General features: G+C 54.0%; 1 protein-coding gene across 3 annotated transcripts in view; it reads left to right on the forward strand.

The window, feature by feature from the left end:
• JPH3 (junctophilin 3) overlaps nucleotides 1-20158 on the forward strand; it is a 58499-nt gene that overhangs the window by 26823 nt on the left and 11518 nt on the right. For all 3 annotated transcript variants that reach the window (XM_042797595.1, XM_032996586.2, XM_032996585.2), the window contains 2 exons: nucleotides 12329-12453; nucleotides 17562-18481. In XM_042797595.1, the coding sequence (XP_042653529.1) occupies nucleotides 12329-12453; nucleotides 17562-18481 (1045 nt within the window). The remainder of the gene's footprint in view (nucleotides 1-12328; nucleotides 12454-17561; nucleotides 18482-20158) is intronic.

The raw sequence follows: 20158 nt of genomic DNA on the forward strand, positions 1-20158 counted from the left end.
CCTCAGGGTCAGACCCCCCGTACAGAGAAGAGATAATAGGTTTGCTGGCTCAAAGCTGGACACAGCGGTCACGGTGGCTGTCCCAGAGCCGCCCCGCTGGCAGGTGGCTACGGCCGGTCCCCATCCGACACGACAAGACCCCCAGGGAGCTTCAAACAGCCAGGGCAGTTGGCAGCCCTTCCCCAACCCTTCGGTCCTGGGGTTAAACTCTCCGGAAAAAAAAGCGGTGGCAGAGATGAGAGCCAGACATGAGATGCTGGGGGGATTCCCCTCTCCTTTTTTCCGAGGGGAGAAGCGTGGGGCAGCGCTCGGGCAGGGGCTGGTAGCTCTCTGGCTCACCTGAATCATATAACTGGCCTCTCTGGGGAAACAGGCTGCAGCCTTCCCTCCGTTGTCTGGCTGTGTCCCTCTGTCTGATCTGTCTCTCATCACCATAGCACGGAGGTGAAGCATAAATAATTAAAAGCCCAGATTCACTCCCGGCGCAGCCAGGCTCTGAGTCCCTTCCCCTGTTGTGCTGCTGGCTGCTTAAGTGGAAATTTTCACTCAAGGCTTTGCCTTGGAGGCAGCGCAGACCTGCAAACCCAGGGCTGTCAGCCGGCCTCGGGGCATGTCGGCGTTTGGGGTGCAGAAGGGGCACCCACTCCCCCAGCAGCTCCCCTGAGGCAGCATCCCAGCCGGGGGACCCCATGGGATGCTTGGGGTGTGCTGGCACAAGCAGCACCCACCAGCTGAAGATCAAAATCGGGTGCGAGGCGCCAGTGGGGCTGAGCGGGCCAAACCCCACTGCAGACCCAGCAGCTCATGCACGGCCCCCCCCCATCTTGAGATGCCTCATGAGGAGTGGGATATTTGGGGGTTCAGGCTGGCCTTGGGGCTCCTGGGTGCTCAAAAAACCCCAGGCAAGAGGGAGGAGAAACCCATGCAGGCAACGGGGATGAGGAAAGCAGCTCCTTCTGGGTGGGCTCTGAAGTTTGAGGCAGGCAGAAGCTGGTCGTTGCTGTGGCAACCGGGATGATATATATATATATTTTTTCTTTTTTTTTTTTTTTTCTTCCCTCCCCACAGTCAGCAGGGCTGTGGCCAGCACTTGCACCGCAGAGGGGTCTGGCCACTCAGGGCTGAGCACAGCCCCGGAGGCACCCCCAGCCCCTCTCCCTCCTGCCTGCACCCACCGGGGCCGCAGAACCTGTGGGGGACAAGGTGACACGTGCCATGGGGCCAGATCATCCCCAGGCAGCACTCAAAATGACAAGAAATTTCACCAAACACTCCTGTTCCCTTCATCCCTCCCCATGGGGACCAGAGTTGGAGAGATGGGTGACAGCAGCCCGGCTCTGAACATATTCCTGCAGCGTTTTAGCATCTGATGTTGATTTTAGTAGGGTTGATTTGGTGGGTACCATTTCCAGCTGTGATTTCTGCGCAGGTCTGTGTCCCGCCAAACTCTGCACAGAGCTCGGCTGCACCGGGGGATGGTGGTACCCTGGGCTTGGGGTACAGCCAAGCAAGGTCCTTGTCCCCACTTGGCACCTTGCGTTAAGCAATGGGGTTAAGGGGGTGCTGCCTGTGGCGTGTTTTCCTTGAGGAGCATTTTCATTCTGGGTTGTCATTTTCTCGGCGTTCCTGGGGGTTGCTGCCGTGCAGAGGTGGGAGATGGCCGTGGCAGTGGGGGGATGGAGGTGATGCTGCCACATCCCACATCTGGCTCTCTTCAGACAGCTGCTTTGGGACCTGTCGTCCCTGACAGTGAAGAGAAGCTTCCCCGTTATCACTAGGTCCATCCTGGTGAGGCCGAATGTGGCCGGAGGTGCAGAGAGCGGCGCCCACCTCCAGCATCTCCCCCCAGGTGGGGAATCAGCCTCCTCCCAGCTGTGTGGGGCAAGTCACGGACGTATTCGCTTTCCAAGCATCTCTTAGTGCCTTGGTGTTAGAAATGCATTTTTCCGTCACTCAGAGGACCGTGCTGTTTTAACACATCCCTTAGATCCCTGTCACATCACCCAGAAAAGAGTCCCGTCTCCTACCCCACAGGGCTGGAGGTGGCGGAGAAGTCCCAGAGGGTGAGGCTGGGTATCAACCACCTCTCCTCCGACAGCTGGAGAGCATCCGTCAGTGCTCCTGAGGCTGTTTCAGCTCCGTGTCTTGGCCCGAGTCCCGACAGTGCTGGAACTAAAATATTAAGTTCAGATAAAGGAGTTTGTCGTCACCTCTGATTGAGGGTTTTTTTTTTGCAGTTTTCTCTGAACTGGGGTGGGTTTTGCTGTTGGGAGTTGGCTGGTTAAAATGGTGCATGGCCAGAAGTACGTCATGGGTCATCCCTCTCCATCAGCCCATCACCAGGGGAAAGGAGGACCATGAGCTCAACGTTACTCTGCCTCTTTTGGGCTTTTGTGGCTCCAACGGCAGCAAAAAAAAAAAAAATAAAAAATTGCCTGAAAATTTCATTTGCCAAATAGCTGTTTTGCTTGAGGTGACCAAAACTTGTGATGCTGCCAGAGCGTTTCAACCAAAACCCGAAGGGGGTGAAGGGTCAGGAAAGGAAAAAAGACTTTTCCTTGTGGTTCTGTTGTGTTTTGCTTCAGAATTTGGTTTGACTCGTTCTTTTTTTAGGCATCAAAATGAAACTGAAATTAAATCGGCAGATCTGCTTTGTCATCACCTCTCTCACCTCGATTTTTTTTGCTTGAATTCCCCAAATTCTCTTATTCTGAGCGCATTTCCCTTAGCTGTAGGGAAAAGTCCCTAATGATTCCCCAAGGGCCAGGCTGTGCCAATGGCTCCTCGAAGGGATTTGAGGGCTTCCCTGGAGGCAGACCAGAGGCTCCCTCAGCTCGCTTCGCCCACAACCTGGTTGAGTTTCTCTCTCTGTGCTGCATTTTGCACCTTTGGCTTTGAGGTTTCCACCTCACTCTTCATCCCATCTTCATCAGCCAAGAGAGGAGGCCAGTGTGAAAAATGGGGAGGAATGGGCTGTTTTGGGGAGCCGGTGAGGGAGGCCAGGTTGGGATGCTGATGGTCCACCAAATCCTCCACCTTGTCACCTGCAGCCTGGGGCAGGTCACGGCAGGAGGTACCCAGTGCCCGCACCGAGCCAGGCTTTTCCTAACGCCCTTCATCCATCCCGCAAAGGTTGCTCCAGATTTGTAGCTGGACCGGGGGGTAATCATGTCCCGACCACATCTCTACCCTCCTCTCCTTGATAAATCCAGGAGGATGGGTAACGTGACACCTATCTAGACCCACCACGCTCAAACCTCCCACCAAAAACCCGGCGTTTCCCACGGGGCTGGGCTCACGAGGGTTCTGCTGGTGCCGTCTTTGAAGCCAGCTTTGCCCGGAGACAAGGCGACGCAACCGGAATGCGGGATCCAGCCTGAAGTCGTTACAGCCAGCAGCGTGTACAGCCAAACTCAACGCTCCCCATGTCCAAGCAGGCTGAGTTATGGCTGCTGGGGGAGCTGTAACTTGGCCTGTTGTGCATTTAAAAATCTCCACCCGAATGCGGCATTGATGTAGGGCTTTTCTGCTGCTCTGTTTTCGCATTTAATACAGACAGTGTAGATCTGCAGTGAGCGGATGATCCGGCGCTGCCCAGGTTCCTTGGAGATTTTGTGCCTTTCGCTCGCTTTTTCTTGGGCTTTGTCTTCTGTCTAATATTTTTCTTTTCCGAGAGTTGTTAGTGATTTCTTCCAACCTGTTTTGCCTCCTGCCTGAAAGTGGCAGGCTCGTTTGTAATGTGCTATTTTTGCACAGGGTTAGAGGAGCATTTGCGGCGTGGTTGTGCCTTTGGGATGTGCGCGTGGAGGGCTGTCTGCCGGCACTCTGCGAGAGCAGGGGATGAAGAGGGGGACATCAGCACTTCCCATTTCCATTACGTACATTTTCCATTATGTACATGACAATTACCCAGCAAAATCGTGGAAACCTGCCCTATCCAAAGCATGACAGCTGGAAAGCAGGCAGCATCCCCCCTGCTCGCTCTTTTTCCTTCCTTGAAGCTAAGTCTTCCCAAACCCTGCTCCAAGCGGGTTCCTGCAGGTTTTGCATCACCATCCACCGCTTTCCAGAAGATAACGACCCTCCTGGCATCGCTGCGATTACCTCATGCTTTCCCCCATTTATAAGAAAAGGGGAAAATCCATCCCTGGAGCTGGAGTCTTGGTGCCTCCATGTCTGATTTGGGAGAGGGAACTGCCCCGAGCGTGGCTGAGCCCCTCTGCCCACCGCTGCCGTGTTTGAGCCAGCAAAGTGCCAGGTCTGGAGCGAGGCCAAACCTGTCTCCTTCGGTCTGTCGGGCTGGGGCAGCGGTGGGGACGGTGGCATCGAAACTGTTCCTCTGTTCCTTTTCCCAAGGCAAAGCCCAGGTACTGCCTGCCCGCGTCGCTCACCCGCGCCCTCCGTAGCTTCATTACAGGTGACAGATGGCAGGAGATGAGACTCCCTCTCCAGATGTTAATTATCTTGCGAGCTGTAAATAACATCTCAGGGCAGCTTGCACATCACCTCCGGTGCGAAACACCCATCAGCTTTGCCCTTGCCGGGGGGGGCGAAAAATGAAAAGGAAGGAAACCCACCAGGAGGGAGATGCGGGGGTCTGCCTGGGTCTGCTTGTTTTGTGTGTCCCTTGGCCGGAGAGAGATGCTGGCAGCATCCTGGCTGAGGGTGGCACACGTGCCTTTGGGTACCAGTTCCACCTGGCCCAGCCCTTTGAAGTCAATGGAGTTTGATTTTCTCGTGCCAGGGCTGGCTTTTTTTTTTTTTTTTTTTTTTTTTGGGTTGTTTTTTTTTTTTTTTTTTTTTTTTTGTTGTTTGGCAGCAACAGATAAAATAAACAAGTCTGAGCAACCCCATGACAGATTCGGGATGATGGCAGTAAGGCGAGCTGGAGAGGAGTGTGGTGTTATGGCCTGTCGGCCGCTCTCGTCCTTCTCCACCGGGGAAGACCCAGCTCAGGGTCCCAGGGGATGCACATGGACCAAGACAGTCCCAATTCAACTCGCTGCCTGCTGGGGGCTGAAGCTTGGGCCGTGTTTCTCCCAGGATTTTGGGGATGTGACGTTTGATTGTGGCCCAACCCCATCCCCCAAGTCACCGTGACTTTGCTTCATTACATGTTGTGAATTCAGTTCTCCAGCAAAACTCATTTTGTCTACTTAAAGGCAAGGCACAAGACAGAAGGACACAGCCTGGGATAATTTTTTCTCACTTACTCAGGTTAAAAAAACGGTATTTCGGTGCAAAATGGTAAATGACACCTTGGTGGAATTAGCTCTCCACTTGTAAGCTCCAAAAATATAAAGGTAGAGAAGAACCTGGCACAGGTGCCTGGAGCAATGAGCTAAATGGGAACTGGCTCCATCCCCATTTCCATGAATTTTGGAGACCCTGTGCGCAGTGTGCCCTGGCTGGGACACAGGCGCCTGCTCTCCACAAAGCCTCCCTGATGGCTTGGGGATGGTTTCCCTGTGTAACGTTACATTTCCTGGTGTAAAACCACAGGAAAACTCAGATTTGGGCTTTTGACCACAACATTTTCCACACTTCTCTGTATTTCTCTTTCCTGGGCAATAACAAACACGTGCATCGAGGTATTTTTTTCTGGATTAAAGGGTTTGACTTTTTTTTTTGTTTTGTTTTTTTTTTTAATTCAGAACTTTTCTCTTGAAATGTGAATTTCAGGGCAATTTTTTCAGAGCCTGCAATACCCACTCCCTCTGCCCCATGCCATCCCAGCCACCCCACAGCCCTTCCCTCTTGCTATCTCACTGAGGGAACGTCTCCTGCTCCTCTGCCCGGTGCTTGTTGCTCCCCACTGGCACACAGACCTCAGGCGGGGGTGGTCCCTCCTCCCATCCCAAAATCTCCATCCAGAGAGCTGGGAATTTCGGCAGCAGGCACAGGGGGGCCAGGCTTTCTCTTTGCTATGCACAGCACCTGCTTTCTGTCTGGCTGCAAAGAGCCAGAGCAGACGTTTTTGGCTGCATTACGTCATGTCAGAGGTCACATTAGCTGCTTTTTTCTCTTGATTAAGAATTCCAGCTATGGGGGGGGGGGGGGCGGGGAGGAAAAAGCAGACGGGGGAAACAGGCAAGGCAAATATGCTTGCGATAAGCAGGTAAATGGGAATTTATGCACGGATAGCTAATTGGTGTGTCTAATATTCCACCCCCTGAGTACTGGCACTGTATTACTGCCTGCACAAATCACTCAAGGCAAGCCTAGTGCAATAACAACCAAGCCAGGAGAGCTGTGAAAAGAGTGAAGCTGGAATTAAGAGTGGGTTTTATCGGGTCAATAAATGCCAGATAGGGAAAATAACAAACAGGTTGTTAATTGCTGCCATTTCCCCGCTCCCTGAAGGAAATGTCTAGACAGAGCCTGGCCCTGGGTCGCGCCTACCCTGGTCCTTGCAGTCAGGTTATTGCCTGGGTCCTTTGGGGCCAGGGAGGTGCTGGGTGCGGGGTGCTGTGCCCGATGAAGGCTGCCGAGGCAAAACCCATGCCAGGGGCAAAGGGAGGCAGGCTGGGCGCTGTGGCTCTCCGCAAAATCAGAGATGCTCCCGCAGAGGCAGAAGCCAGACAGTCTGCAAGCCACTATTAATAATTCAGTCCGAATTTGTCCCATCTAGGAGAGCGGGAAGACCAGCCAAGCTTCCCCTCCTCGCAGGCAGGATTTGAGATATTGCCCTGAGCAGGCAGAGCCTCTTCCCACCTCCCCATCCCTCCCCGGTGCTGGTTGCAGCTATCGATCCCACGCCGGGGCTGGGAGCTGTCGCCGCGGGGTACGGAGCGGTCGGATAGCCTCGGGAGAGGTTGCATCAACGTTCCCCCCTCTCCCTCCGGCCCCGGGGTCTGGTTACCTGCATCGATCACCCGACGACTTTTGCTTTGTGTTTCTTAGTGCTTGATGCAATTAGGGCCGGATCCTGCGCTCCGCTGTGCCGGCGGGAGCGTAAAATAACCCCCCGGCGAGTCAACACGGTTGAGGGGCTCGCGCTCAAGCAAGCCTGGGTTTTGCACACCGGGTGGTTGGACTCAGAAGTTCCTTTTCCTCCCCTCATCCGGCCATCCCTTCCCAGGACAAAGTGCATCCCAACTCTTCCCAGTGCACCCCCGAGCCAGCCCCGCCGATTTGCAAGGGCAAAACGGAGTGCGGGTTGGAGGGGAGAGCAAAGCACCAAGCCCTAAATGCCCTGCAAATGCTCCCTCTGAATTTTTCCCAAATTATTTTCTTGCAGCTAGCGTACGTTTTAATTGAATTTTGCCATTTGAAAAATACATGAAGCTCTGTAATGGAGGGAGAAAACATTCCCCCTATAGGAAGATAAAGATTCATTTAAAAAAAAGCAAAAAGCTACCTATTACATATTGACCTGAGAGACAAAGTGAAACCGATGGAGCCAGCCTGGCCCCTTGGGAAAACTTGAGGCTGTTATTATGTCCCAGGATGAGCTCACTGGCTGGTTAACTCCATCCTCGCCACCGGTGAGTGCCTGCGAGCTCAAGAGAAGTCTTCGGTGAAGACAGCACGTGGCAGCTTTGCATGTTTTCCATGAAAATATGAACGGCAGGGTTTTCTCCTTTCATATGGTCAGAGTTTAAAAAGCTGCACAGAAGAAGGCTTTAATAGCAGTTTTCATAGTTTTCTTTTGATCTCAGCTTTCTTCATTTCTAAACGCTGGGCAGTTCGATCAGTTGGTCCATCACTCCAGCCCCTCCAATTAAGCCAATGCAGAACAAGGAGGAGGAGACAGCGAACTCCTTTAGAGTTACCAGGAGCTTGATTATTTGAGCTTCCTTGCAAGAGGGTTGATTTGTCGGTATACAAACAAGGTAGAAAAGATTAAACCCTAATATCCTGTTGAAATCAGCTGGGTACTGAGCAAAGGGTTTAGGGCTTGTTGCATGTTGGGAGTTTGGACTATCTGGAGAGCTGAGGAGAGATTTCCATCAGCTCTTGGCATGGGATGGAGGAGGGCTGGGGATCTCCGTCCCTGCACCAGGATCCCAGCAAACACGAGCAATAAACCAGCATTTTTGTACTTCCCTGTCAAGACTAAATCCTACCGAGCAAGGGCCCCCTTGGCTGAGCTTCGAATTCGCAGGGATGTTGGAGAAGCAAAGACTTTGCTTGCAAAAGAACAGAAATCCCCAAGCAAGAGCTGCCTTGTGAATTTTGGAAAATAGACCTTATTTTCCAGAAATCTTGCTCATATGATGCTTTTTCGCATTTAAACCACAAATAATATGGATTTCCCCCTGTGTCTAGCACACAACTTCCTTGGGCCCCAGACATACTTTTGCTCAGAGTCTGTTACCTGTTTTTATTGAAGAACCTGCTTCTCATGTGGGAATGCAAGAAAAAAAAGGGAACGAGGATGCTTTGCGCAAGGATGTGCTCAAAGAAAGTTGGATGGACGTGAAGGACTCAGAAATGAAACAGGTCTCCTGTGGCAGCAGGTGCCATCCCTGCAAATACAGGAATCGTGCTTATGACTCCCGAGCAGATCTGTCTCCATTCAGGGATGGTTCTGGTGATCTTTAAACTTGCTCTAATTTCCAGCCTAATTTCCAAGCAGTTTGTCCCACTTGTTCTCCTGACGAAGCTGTCCATTAACCTAAACACCATTTAGGCCTTGCCAGGTTTTAATTTTGCTTTGTTTCTCCCTGAGACCATCAGGGGCCTCTGATCTTGCTGAGAATTCACCGCTTTTTGGCTAAACCGGCCCCAAGCAATGGATTTGCAGCAGAATCTCCTTGTGCAGGCCAAGCCAGGCCAGAGTCGCTGTTAGCACTCCTAAAAAGCCAAGTTGTTACTTTCAAATCAGTTTATTCCAGCTCCTTACAGATTAGCCGGAGCTGATAAACTTGGCATTACGACCCACTCGCAGGTATTATCCCTTCTCCTGTCAGTCCTGGCCAAATCACAGCAGTTCTACAAAGTTTTACAGAAATCTGTTTGGTTGTGATTTTTCCCTGCCTCCTGCCAGCTTCTCTTGCCAGTTTGACCACTTGCCCGGTCATCCTCTGAGAAGAGTGAATCAGCTTGGCAAAAAATTAATAAATAAAATAACCCCAGCCAGTCCCAGTGTGGACTCCCTGCCCCGACCCGAACCAGACCCTTGGGTCTCAAGAGCTATAAACTGTCCCCGCCATCACCCCTCTGTCTCCTCCCAGCCCCATCCTTGCTGAAACACCCTCCCCCAGTTCAGCTGGGATGGTGACGTGCACTTAAATGCGATGTAGAGGTCGTAACCATCCCCCAAAGTATCTCTGTGCTTGGGTGCGCTGATGTTCAGAGAGCTCCAGCCGTCTCCATCACCCCGGGATGCGTCGCTCCTTCTCTCCGGCTCGTCCCTCGGCGGCAGAAGCAGCCCAGAGGAGCACCTTCCAGCAGATGTGCAGCTTTTAATCAGCTCAGATAAGACAAGAGGGGCGCTGAGCTCTTGCAAACAACAGCTTTTGTCCAGTGGGCTCGTTATAGGATGGAGAACATCACGGGAGGTAACGAAGGAGGGGCGCAAGAGGATCTGTTTAATTCCTCCCATCCCTGAGCATCCCCAGCCTCCTCCTCCTCCTCCAGCTGGGATGAATCTATAGGGAAGGATCCAGCCTTATTTTGACTGTGGTTTCCAGGATGGCGTGTCCATCCGGGAAAGATTTATGTCAGCGCTTATGGCAGGAGGAGAAGAGTGACTGGATCTCACCCCATCTACGTGTCACGGAGAAAGACCTGCTTTACAAGGAAATAAACCCAAGCAATTAACTGGGGAATTAAGATTTAGTGCACGCTACGAGCAGCAGGCATGTATAAAGGAGACAGCTGTTAAATTTAGGATGTGACAAAGCCATGTGAACACTAACTGGATTACTTGCATTTATTGGGGAATACTTATGTATTTTATTATGCAACGTATAGATCACCATAATTCTGCTTTTCACTCCGACGGCGCCTCTCCTCCAAGCATCTTAGAGAGCATTACAAGCAATTAAGCCTGCCTGCACCTCTGTGCAGTGCTTGACACTATATCTGCTTTGTGGGAATGGAGTATATTTTAGATTGGAGGTAGCTTAATTAATGGGGTTGATTTTTAACCCTTTCTGGGACAAAGCCCCTAGCTGCTGCTCTTCCTGGTGTGATCGTGGAGTCCGTGGGGCTGAACTAGTCTAGAAGTCACTGGAGGGAGTGTTCCAGGGAAGGATTTTGACCCATTTTGGTGAAAAAAGGGGGAGATGATGAACGCTGGAGAGGGGAGCATGGCTTGGGTGGTGGCTCCACGTATGCTCTTCCAGTGTCACCTCCCACTCTGCAGCCACCTTTGTGCGTCCCCAGGGCTTTTGGAAGTGGCACAAGCTGCTTTTCAGCACCTCCAGCCTCCTTCCCTGGCAAGCAGTGACAGATAACTGCCTCCAGATGCATCTCCGGGGAGGAGTTTAGGGAGGCAGCGTGTAATCCTGCCTGCTGAGTTTGGTCCAGACACTCTCAGACGTTATTAATCCTTTGTACCAGGCCAGCAGGGACCGGCAGCCTGCTCTATAATTGTGCTGCGGTATGGGAGGGACAGTCCCTTCCCCAAACAGTTTTCAGTCCGAAGAGATGGCAGAGGGGGTAGAGGGGTGGAGAATCTTTGAGAGCCGACATCCAGACCACTGAGAAGCTCCTGTGGAAGATGCCAGACGTTCCAACAATCTCAGCGTCTTAATTTTTAGCCTCAGGCGGCACCATCCTTGGCACTGAGGTGGTTTAATCAGCGGGTCTGACGCCCCAGCCTTTCCCACCGACCACGTTTGTGCCAAAACCGGGAGCGGTTTGCGCCTCCTCTCGCAGCAGTTTGCTGCAGCCCCTGCTCGGAGCATCCCTGCTCCTCCTAAAAGAGCTGAACTGGGATGCCTGCCAGGGGATGGGGCTGTAAACATGCTTGTCCACTCTGCCAACCCTGAGTGTTGAGCAGAGCGAGCACTGGACCCCGGGCAGGCAAAAGAACATTTAAAACCAATTTTTGGTTGCATCGGTCATGGAGGATTTGTGGGACCTGCAACAGCATCACTGCAGCCCCTCCACCACCGTTGCTAGCTCTGGAAGAACAGGTCCTATCTGCTCCCTCGATTACACCAAAGCAGCCAGTTTATATAAATAAAGCACTTATTAGGGCAAAGACAACTTGTCAGCGCTTGAAAACAAGTGACAGGTCAGCTCCGGGAGCAGCGACCAAGCGTCTCGCTGGGGCTTAAAGAGGTGACAGCACCCAGGCGCCCGCACAGCCGGGTTCGTACCGCCGGCTTGTGCTGCACGATGCAACGCCAGGCACATTACTAGCCCTATTTTCCATTTATAGGAGCCTGTCAGAAATGGCACTCCTCTCCGAGCAGATGTCGAAAAATTAGAGGGAATTCAGAGAGCAGCAGGAAAAAAAATGATTAAAGGAGATGGAGGGCCTGATTTTGGAGGGAAAAGAAATCAGCTGAGCTATTTATAACGCTGCCTGCACCAGGGTGGGTAGGAACAGGCTTTTTTTTTTTTTTTTTTTTTTTTAAAGTGCCTCGATAGCTCAGCTAAGGGGAAGGGGCAAACCAGCCTCCAAAGGATGCTCGCAGGAGCGCTGCTGAAGGGCTGCATAAGAGGGTGTAAATCCTGAGTGATGGGATGAAATACCATCAAACACGAGTGTCTGGGGAATCGCTGGTAACGGGTGAGCTCAGGGGATGGTCGCTCATCCAGAGGGGGAAAAAAAAAAAAATACCCTGATAGAGACATGTTAAGGGGTGGTAGAGGCAGCACCGATGGCAAGCCCCCGCTCCTACCTCTGCTCTTGGTGACAAACGGCGCTTGTGTTTACATCCAGTGTTTTACGCAAAAATGCGGTGGCGGGGGTGGAAATCTTTACTTTTTCATCTGAAAGCAAATGGTTTTGGTTAAAAAAAAACCTCACCAGCTTTCAACTTGGGCCTTCAGCCCCAGAGGCTCGTGGGAGATGGAGGCTGAGGTCGCTGCCGCCGTCTGCCGGGCTGGAGTCCCCCGCAGAGGGATGTGATGGAGGGGACCAGTTTGCTTCGGGGTGATGTTTCCCCGGGGCAGCAAAGCATCCTGCCCCTATTCCCAAATTTCCTGGGTGATTTGCAGATGGAGAAGCAGTTCGTTGACGTGTTGTCAGTGTAACATCACCCGTTCCCCAACGAGCCCCAGCTCCCAGCGGCGGCTCCTCCGTCGCAGCCGAAGGGGACCGGAGCAAAGGGGGTTTCGTGGGGGTCAATTTGGGTTTTTCCGTGCCTTGGTCTGCGGAGGGAAGCTGCCTAACGTGGTCCTTGTCTCTCTGGTTGCCTTGCAGGACCTCTCACTCCAGGGCCAAGGCGGAGGCGGCTGTGACGGCGGCGCAGAAAGCTCAGGAGGAAGCGCGGATTGCCAGGATCACTGCCAAAGAGTTTTCGCCTTCCTTCCAGCACAGGGAAAACGGTCAGTGCGTGTCACCGGGCCGGCCGGCCCCGTGGACGTGGCTTTCACCCCGTGCTGCTCGCTGCCCTGCTCAGCCCTACAGAGACCCAAACCCCCCCAAAATGAGCCCTGCGCGGAGGGTCGGTCTGTGCCCGCAGCTCCCAGTCCTCACCGGGATTCTTGGGCTGGGAAACCGTCCCGTAACACCAGTTTTCGGGGGTTTTAGCACAAGGCTTTCAATATTCAACACTTCCACCCTGTGCAGTCCTGTCATTGCAGGGATCTCCTCTTTTCACACCGAAACACCCCCATTTTTATAAGTCGTAGTCCTGGATGGTTGCAGAGAAAAAAAAAAAAAAACAAAAAAACCAACCCAACGGGAGCTCTGAAAGCAAAACGCAGACAGAAACGGTCCCAGAGGCAGTCACTGATTTCACCCCCATGGCTTTTATGGTTCCCAATTTCTTTTGAACGCTTGGGCTTGCAGGGCTGGGGTGGCACGCCTTGGTACCCAATCCTTCCCTCGGGTGTGCAAATCAGACGTGTGTGGGTGCAAAGGCGCCGGGGAAATGCGCATTTGAGCTTTGCCTGCTGGCTCTTCCTTCCCTCCATCAGCTTGGAGGTTTCTTGCCGGTTTGTCCAAATTTTTGCTCGTCGACAAGCAGCTCGGGCTCAGCAAAGGCTCGGGGAGGGGGCAGCTGGAGCAAGGCCGTGGTCGGGCAGGATTCACCCCACCAAGGCTGCGCCTGTCGGGGAGCGAGAGGGGCTGCTGCGAGTGGGAGTGGAAAGCTCCAAGTCCCCACGGCAATAATTAACATAGTAATTAATACATGTGAATGATTTTATTCAAAAGTTTCCCTTCACCAAACCCTCATTAGGAGGCGTCTATCATTATTTTCTCCCCCTTCCAGCTCTCTGACTGAAGATTACTCATTCGACTTAATTGCTCCAGGGGCTGGTGCCGGTGACTCACGTCGGTGCCATTCCCCGAGGCCGGGGAAAAGGGATCTTTGCATCTTTTGGACCAGCCAGCCCCTGCACGAGTCCTCACTTCGCTGCAGCCCGGAGGCTGCGGGGGCGGCCGGGGGGCATCCCACGGCTCCGCAGCGATGAGCCAGACGGGCTTTGAGGTCTGGCTCCAGCCATGAAGCTGCCTGAGCTGGGGTGGTGAGAACCCCCCGGCCCAGGCGCAGCCAGGTGTTGGATGGGCATTTTGGGGGGCAGAGCGTGCAGAGCCCCTCGCAGCCGAGCTCTCTGCTCGCTGGAAGGTGGCACAGCCCCGTTCAAACACCCCTCGGCTTCTCTCCTCCTGCAGAGACCTAATTTGTATCTCGGAGATCTGAGCTTTTTCGCAGGGCTGCGTGGTCCCAGGGGCTTCTTCAGCCCTGAGATGTTCCTCATCTCCATCTCCTCTTGCCAAGAGACTTTGCTGGTTTAAATCACCTCTTGAAAAGATATTTTTAGGTAATGCATTTTTTACTACCTTCTAGACAGGGACATAGTGCTTCACTTGTGTTGGGGCTTGTGTTTCTAGTGCTCACGGCTGGGTGGGTTGTGTGTGAGTGAAGGGGGGTGGGGGGAAAAAGGATTTTCCACTTAGAGCACATTAAAAAACAAACATACCATCAAGATGTGTTGGGAAACCTGGGAGCACCCACGGCCCAAGTCAGGGGGATAATAGCTGCAAGCAGCCATGTCACCCCCCCCCACCCCCCCCCAAGACCCTGTAACCCCCCCCAGCTGCAAAGGGTCCGGGGGGGCTGGGGGGAGCTGCAGCAGGGCCGGGGCGAGCTGCTGCCACGCTGCATGGCATTGCAGGGGCTGGACGTGCCGTTCCCCTTGCGCAGCATCGTGGGGGCTGGATGTGCCCCCCTCCCCCTTGCAAGGTTTTGGGGGTGCCACCCACCTTCACAGCATCACGGGGAGGGGGGAGGGGGCAGGTTTCCTGCCCACCTCAGCGGCAGCCCCGCCGGGACTCCAGACCTGGAGGCACCAGCTCCAGCTCCAGCAACCCCGGACACGCCACAGCCCTGCCGCAAGGCCTGCACCTGGAAAACCCCAAAATAGCCCTGCTGGGTGCCCTGCTTCACCCTCTCCCCCGGTCGTTTTCCATCTCTGTCTGCCACGGGGAACTTCCACATCCCCATCACGCTCGCTGCGGTCGTGCCTCCCCCGTTCCCACCACCCGTGGCTGCCGGCGGGGTCAGCCCACGGGCTGGACGGTGCCGGTGAAGTGACACCCCCCACCCCCCCTTTCCAGGTGACAGCAGCGCGTTGGTGGCAGTGACAGGAGCTCAGCACCACTCCCGAATCCCCTACGTGGGTCCTCAGGGGCACGGCAGCACCCGGGGACACGTGCTTGGCTTTCGAGATGCCGCGGCTGGGCACGGCTGCCTCAATCCTGCTGGAAATCCAGATTTGGTGCTCCACATCCTCCTTCGCGCTCTCACAACCGTTCTTCCAGGAACATCACGTGCTCGGCGACTAATTTTAGCTCAAAATAATTGTTGCACATCCTCGGGTGTTGAAAGCCGGCAAGACGGCACCGTGCATCTCTCGAGTTTCTCGGCAGGGAAATGCCTGCATCCCCACGGGGCTCTGGGGCTGGAGGGGTGGCCGTGCCCCAGCATCGCTGGCCCCTGCTCATCCATGAGCGCCAGCCAGGTGCTGAAAAAACCCCAGGAATTAACCCACGGAGAGGCAGAATTAGCTCAGCTGATTGCAGGGCTGGATGGGGAAGATTTAGGATGAGCGGGTGCTTAATAACATGGTCCCTGGTGTGGGTCTCCTGGGTGAGGGTGCTGGAGCATCCCTGGGCTTTCTCACCTCTGCCGTGGGGCTCGGGGGACGAGAGGAGATTGGGGTGGGTGCTCAGGTGCAGGAGCAGGGGGGTGTAGCGGGGCTGGCTGTGCCTTTGGAGAGCAGCTTTGGGGTCACTGGAGCTGGTGGGAAGCTTTCAAGTCCCTGTGACTCCAGCAAGAGCCCTGGAGACCTGAACTGGGGAATGTCAGTCAAAGCTTGAGACAAACAGGGACACCCCAAGTCTTGGGTGAGCCCGTTTAGATAGCTGGCTTTACAGCTTTCTCATATGAGGCCATTTGTCCCATCCCTGCCTCAGTTTCCCATCTGTGATCTTGGAGGGTGGCTGGAATGGGAAGGTCTCAACGACAGCCACAAAATCAGTCTGTACTTTTCCCCAGAGACTGCATGAAAACAGAGGGGGTGAGCTCCACCCTTCTCCTCCACCACAATTCCCCACCAGTACAAGGATGGCTCAAGGGCCCCAGATAAATCCCGGGAGGTTCAGTCTCCCACGGACAAACCAGGATGCAGGGAATGAACTAAAACCGAACCAGCTGAGTATTGCCCCAAAGCACAAACAGATTTTCCTGTGGCAAATAATACGAAAGAATTGAGAGTCATTAGGAGATCATTTCCTGTCAAGAAATTGCTTCAGCAGGAAATTTCCAAGCAGCCTTGTTACTATTTAGCTCCCCTGCAAGTGCTTCGATGAGGACGCCCGTCCCCACGCTCCCGGCATCCCCCGCCTGTATCCAGACCACGGCACGGTGGGACGCGGGGACGGCTGCGGGCGAAGGCATGTCCCGGCGGCAGCAGCTCCCCGAGAAGATGCGATAGAGAAAATTACTCAGCAGAAATGAGGAGATTAGAGCAGGCGCTTCAGAGCATTTATTTTTAAACCGTGGTAAGAAATTGAGTTCTTCCTTTTTGAGACTCATTTCTTGTCTAGCCATAGCAATTGCAATTAGATACATTTCAGAGGCATTAGGCAGTTAATATATTTATCAAATTATTCACATAATTTAGCATGGCTTTAGCCGGGAACAACTATGCCTTGAGAGGGTAAAATGAGAATTAACCACTGTTGGCTTGCACCCCCTTGAAATAATTTGGTGTTTCAACAATGATTAATAAGTTGCATTTTTTTCTAAATGTCCAGAGAAGCGACATGTCTCTTACCAGCTGGTCACCTCCAGCAGAAGACACTCAGCCACTTGTGAAGTCCCTGTCCCCAAGTCTCTGTCCCCAGGGAGACATTGTCTGGGGTGTCCTCTGGGCTCAAAGGGAATGAAGTGCATTCAGCATGGTAAAGATAAAGATATAATTATCTTTAAAGTGTATATGGTGCTCGTGTAGCCCTGAACGTGCTCCCTTGCTCCTGCCTACACGTGTGAGGCGCGACCACCCCCCCTCACGCCCAGCAAGGGGGGGGCTGAGTGGGGAAATGTCCATTCCCTCCTTGGCTGTATGGGGCAGGAAAGCTGTTCGATTCGATACGTGCTCTGTGAGGTCTTTTTTCCTTCGTGAGAGCCTTGCACATCTGCCCAGATGGGACCACCTCCCTCTGAAAGCTTCGAGATGAGCTTCCCCTTCTTCCATCCACCTGCAAAAGCCGCTGTGTTTCTCATCCGGGGAGGGGTGTGAAAGCTGTCGGCAGCGAGCCGGGCAGGGGGTGATCCCACGGGCACCCGGCGCACACGAGCGCAGGGCACGAGGCTGTCGCCAGCTGCGGCTCGGATTTCCCCTCTCGAGCTCGCAAACTGGGAACTGGTGGGAGAAGGTGGTGCTTTTCACTCGTGACAGACACACGCTCCTCCGCGCGTGTCCCTGAGCACGCGGGGTGCCTGCCGGCAGCAGGGGTGGGTGCTAAAGGAGCAGCCGCCCTCGTGCCTGTTTGAACTGGAAATGAGAGCCACGGTGGGGCCGGGGGGGGGGGTTTCTAAAAGGGTTGGTAGCCCGTGGGCTAACGGAGGTGGAGAAGCACAACCTTAGTGCGGAACGCCTCTGCCTTTGCCACGCCGGGAGCTGGTGCCGAACCATTTCCCGTGCCGGGCTGCAGCCGCTCGCACTGCGCTGCCCTGTGGGTGCTGGGGGTGATAGTAGGTTTGGTGTAAAACCAACAGAGCCTTTTCTCTCAGTCTAGTAGCAGAAGCTGTTTATTGTGCTACACTGCTGCTGTCCTGACCTTGCCCCGCGGTTCCCCTGCCGTCCAACACTCTCAGCCCTATTCTTCGCCACGAAAAACCTGGCGGGCGCCCGCAGAACAGAAATAATCCTGTTGCGTTTCTCTCTCCCTCTCTCTTTTCCCTTAACGACTACACAAAAAGGGCTCGAATGCCAGAGACCGAAGCGCCAGAACTCGAGCGATGACATTGAGGTCCTCTCCACCGGGACGCCTCTCCAACAAGAGAGCCCCGAGCTGTACCGCAAAGGGACCACCCCGTCCGACCTGACCCCCGACGACAGCCCGCTGCAGAGCTTCCCTGCCAGTCCCTCCTCCACGCCGCCCCTGGGTCCTTCCTGCAGGAACAAGAGCGCTCACTTCTCCAGGCAGGTCTCGGTGGACGAAGAGAGGGGCGGGGAGATCCAGATGTTGCTGGAGGGACGCGGCGGGGATTACTTGCGACCCAACAGCTGGAGCGAAGAGAAGGTCGGCGGGACTCGCGGCGTGAGAAGCGGGACGCTGCGCAGCGGCCAGCTGGGCTCGGCCTCCGTCCCTGAAGACTACCGAGGCCGGAGCGGAGGACACAAACATTCGGCCTCCAACCACAAGCAAAGAGAGAGGTGGACAGATTCCCCAGCCACGGTTTCATGGACTTCCCACCACAGGTCCCACAACCACAGCTCAGGGAGCTCCAAACTGCTTGAGCTAGACGAGGAGAAGATGAGCAATTACGAGATGGAGATGAAGCCCCTCATGAGGATGGATTCTTATATGCAAGAGATTCACGCTCAAAAAAGACACTATAGCAAAGGGGGACCCTGCAGGAGCATGGCTGATGACCACCGCGGGGAAGACCGGGGCTTCGGGGTTCAGAGACTGAGGTCTAAGTCCCAGAACAAAGAGAATTTCAGGCCAGCTTCCTCTGCTGAGCCCACAGTGCAGAAACTGGAAAACCTGAGATTCGGGGACAAAGCTGAACCTCGGCTACTAAGGTGGGACTTAACCTTCTCCCCGCCACAGAAATCTTTACCTGTTGCACTAGAATCTGAAGAGGACAATGGGGATGCGCTCAAATCCAGTACGGTAAGTAGGCAAAATTCTGTGTTCAAACCTGGCCGAGAAACCCGGTGCAGAGCTGTTGTGGTACTGCCGGCAGAACTCACCCCCGAATTATCCCGGGTTTGTGCCTTGAATCCCTCTCTTCCCTTCTCCCGTCCTGCATAAGAGCATGTGCTGGAAGTCAGGGTGGGATTTTCTCCACACGACCGTCTTGGTGGGAGCAGCGGGTTTTTCACTGGAGGACGTGAGCAGCAGGTTTGAGTTTGTTTTGCAACCCAGCCCCGGGGCCAGCAGTGAAAATACGTTATTGCTGGGATTTTGGGCGTTCGCCTGGTGGAAAAGCCGCAGGAGTAGGCTTGGTGTTGGTGATGCTTCCTTGCCGTTAGGTTATGGCAACAGAACGTCACGCCGGCCTGAGAGCGTGGCGGGACCCTGTTGCGACATCAGGGCATAAATCCTGGTAGGTGTGGCACTGCATCAGCCTGCGCTGGCTCTCCATCACCCCGCTGCTGTGTGATGGCACCCAAGCCGTGGCCTTGTCACCACGTCGGACTGGAGGCCTGACCCGGGCAGAGGAGGGAACCGTGGTCACGGAGCAGGGGACGTTGCAAAGGGGTCGCGTTCCCGAGCCGACCGCTGCTCGGGTTTTCCTGCACTGAGCTGCACGATGCCATACGGTGACGTGCGGAAATAGACTCCACAATCTGATAGATTGTAAAGTAGGTATGTTTATTCAGCGCTGAGGTACACAGGGGATAACTCCTCCTATTGTGTACCCCACGTATGGTGCTGTTACCTAAGATTTATAGAGCAAATGATTACATATTCATAATATTTCGCAATACGCCTATACATATGCAATACCTATCCCCGCTTCGTATTATAATTAGCATTTCCATAATCTCCTCCCAGTTGAGTCTGCGCAGTGTCTTCTGGTGGTGGTCGTGGGGGTCTTTGGGGATGAAGTCAAGCTCCTCTTCCTCCTGTCCGCTCTGTGACCCCAGGTTTTGCGCAGACTCAGTTTCTTACTGGCTGTTGTCCAAACCGCGGGTCTAGTTCCAACCAGCTTGGTACTGATAAAGCCTAGAGAGCTCACCGTGTTTTACAAACTGTCTGTTCACTAAGCAGAACTGTTAACCGTTATCTAAACTATTTCCCTTGAACTATTTTCTTTTGTTATCCCCTTCTTGCTATTCTCATGTTAACCCTTACATCCCCTGTTCCTATCTTGGCCCTGTATCAACGGCTCGTGGTTTTTTTTTTGGTGTGTGGATGCCGCTGAGCCAGGAGGGGCTACAAGCCCCTCAAGTTGCAGGGATGAGATGCATAAGGGTCTCGGCAAAGTGCAGGCAAGGGGATGCAATTCAGGATGGATACGTGGGCAGGGAAAGCAACGGGCAAGTACAGCGAGGGTAGTGGGCTAGCCAGGAGGTGAGCAGATCAGAGTGACACGGAGGATTACAGGCAAACACCAGTCAGTGCCGCCGTGAAGAGCACAAGCACGCTTTGTAAGCAGGAGCAGAGCTTGTGGGACTTGGAGGATAACCCCTCGTGAGACATCCAGTCCTGGGCTCCTCGGTTTGGGAGAGACAAGGACCCGTTGGGCATTAACAACGGGCTGCTGGGAAGAGCTGGAGGTGTTCGGGCTAGAGAAGAGGAGACAGAGCGATCTTCAAGCACGTAAAACAGCTGCTGCAAAGT

Source organism: Tyto alba, unplaced genomic scaffold (assembly GCF_018691265.1).
Source record: "Tyto alba isolate M040663 unplaced genomic scaffold, T.alba_DEE_v4.0 Super-Scaffold_26, whole genome shotgun sequence".
In the NCBI taxonomy this organism is placed as follows: domain Eukaryota; kingdom Metazoa; phylum Chordata; class Aves; order Strigiformes; family Tytonidae; genus Tyto; species Tyto alba.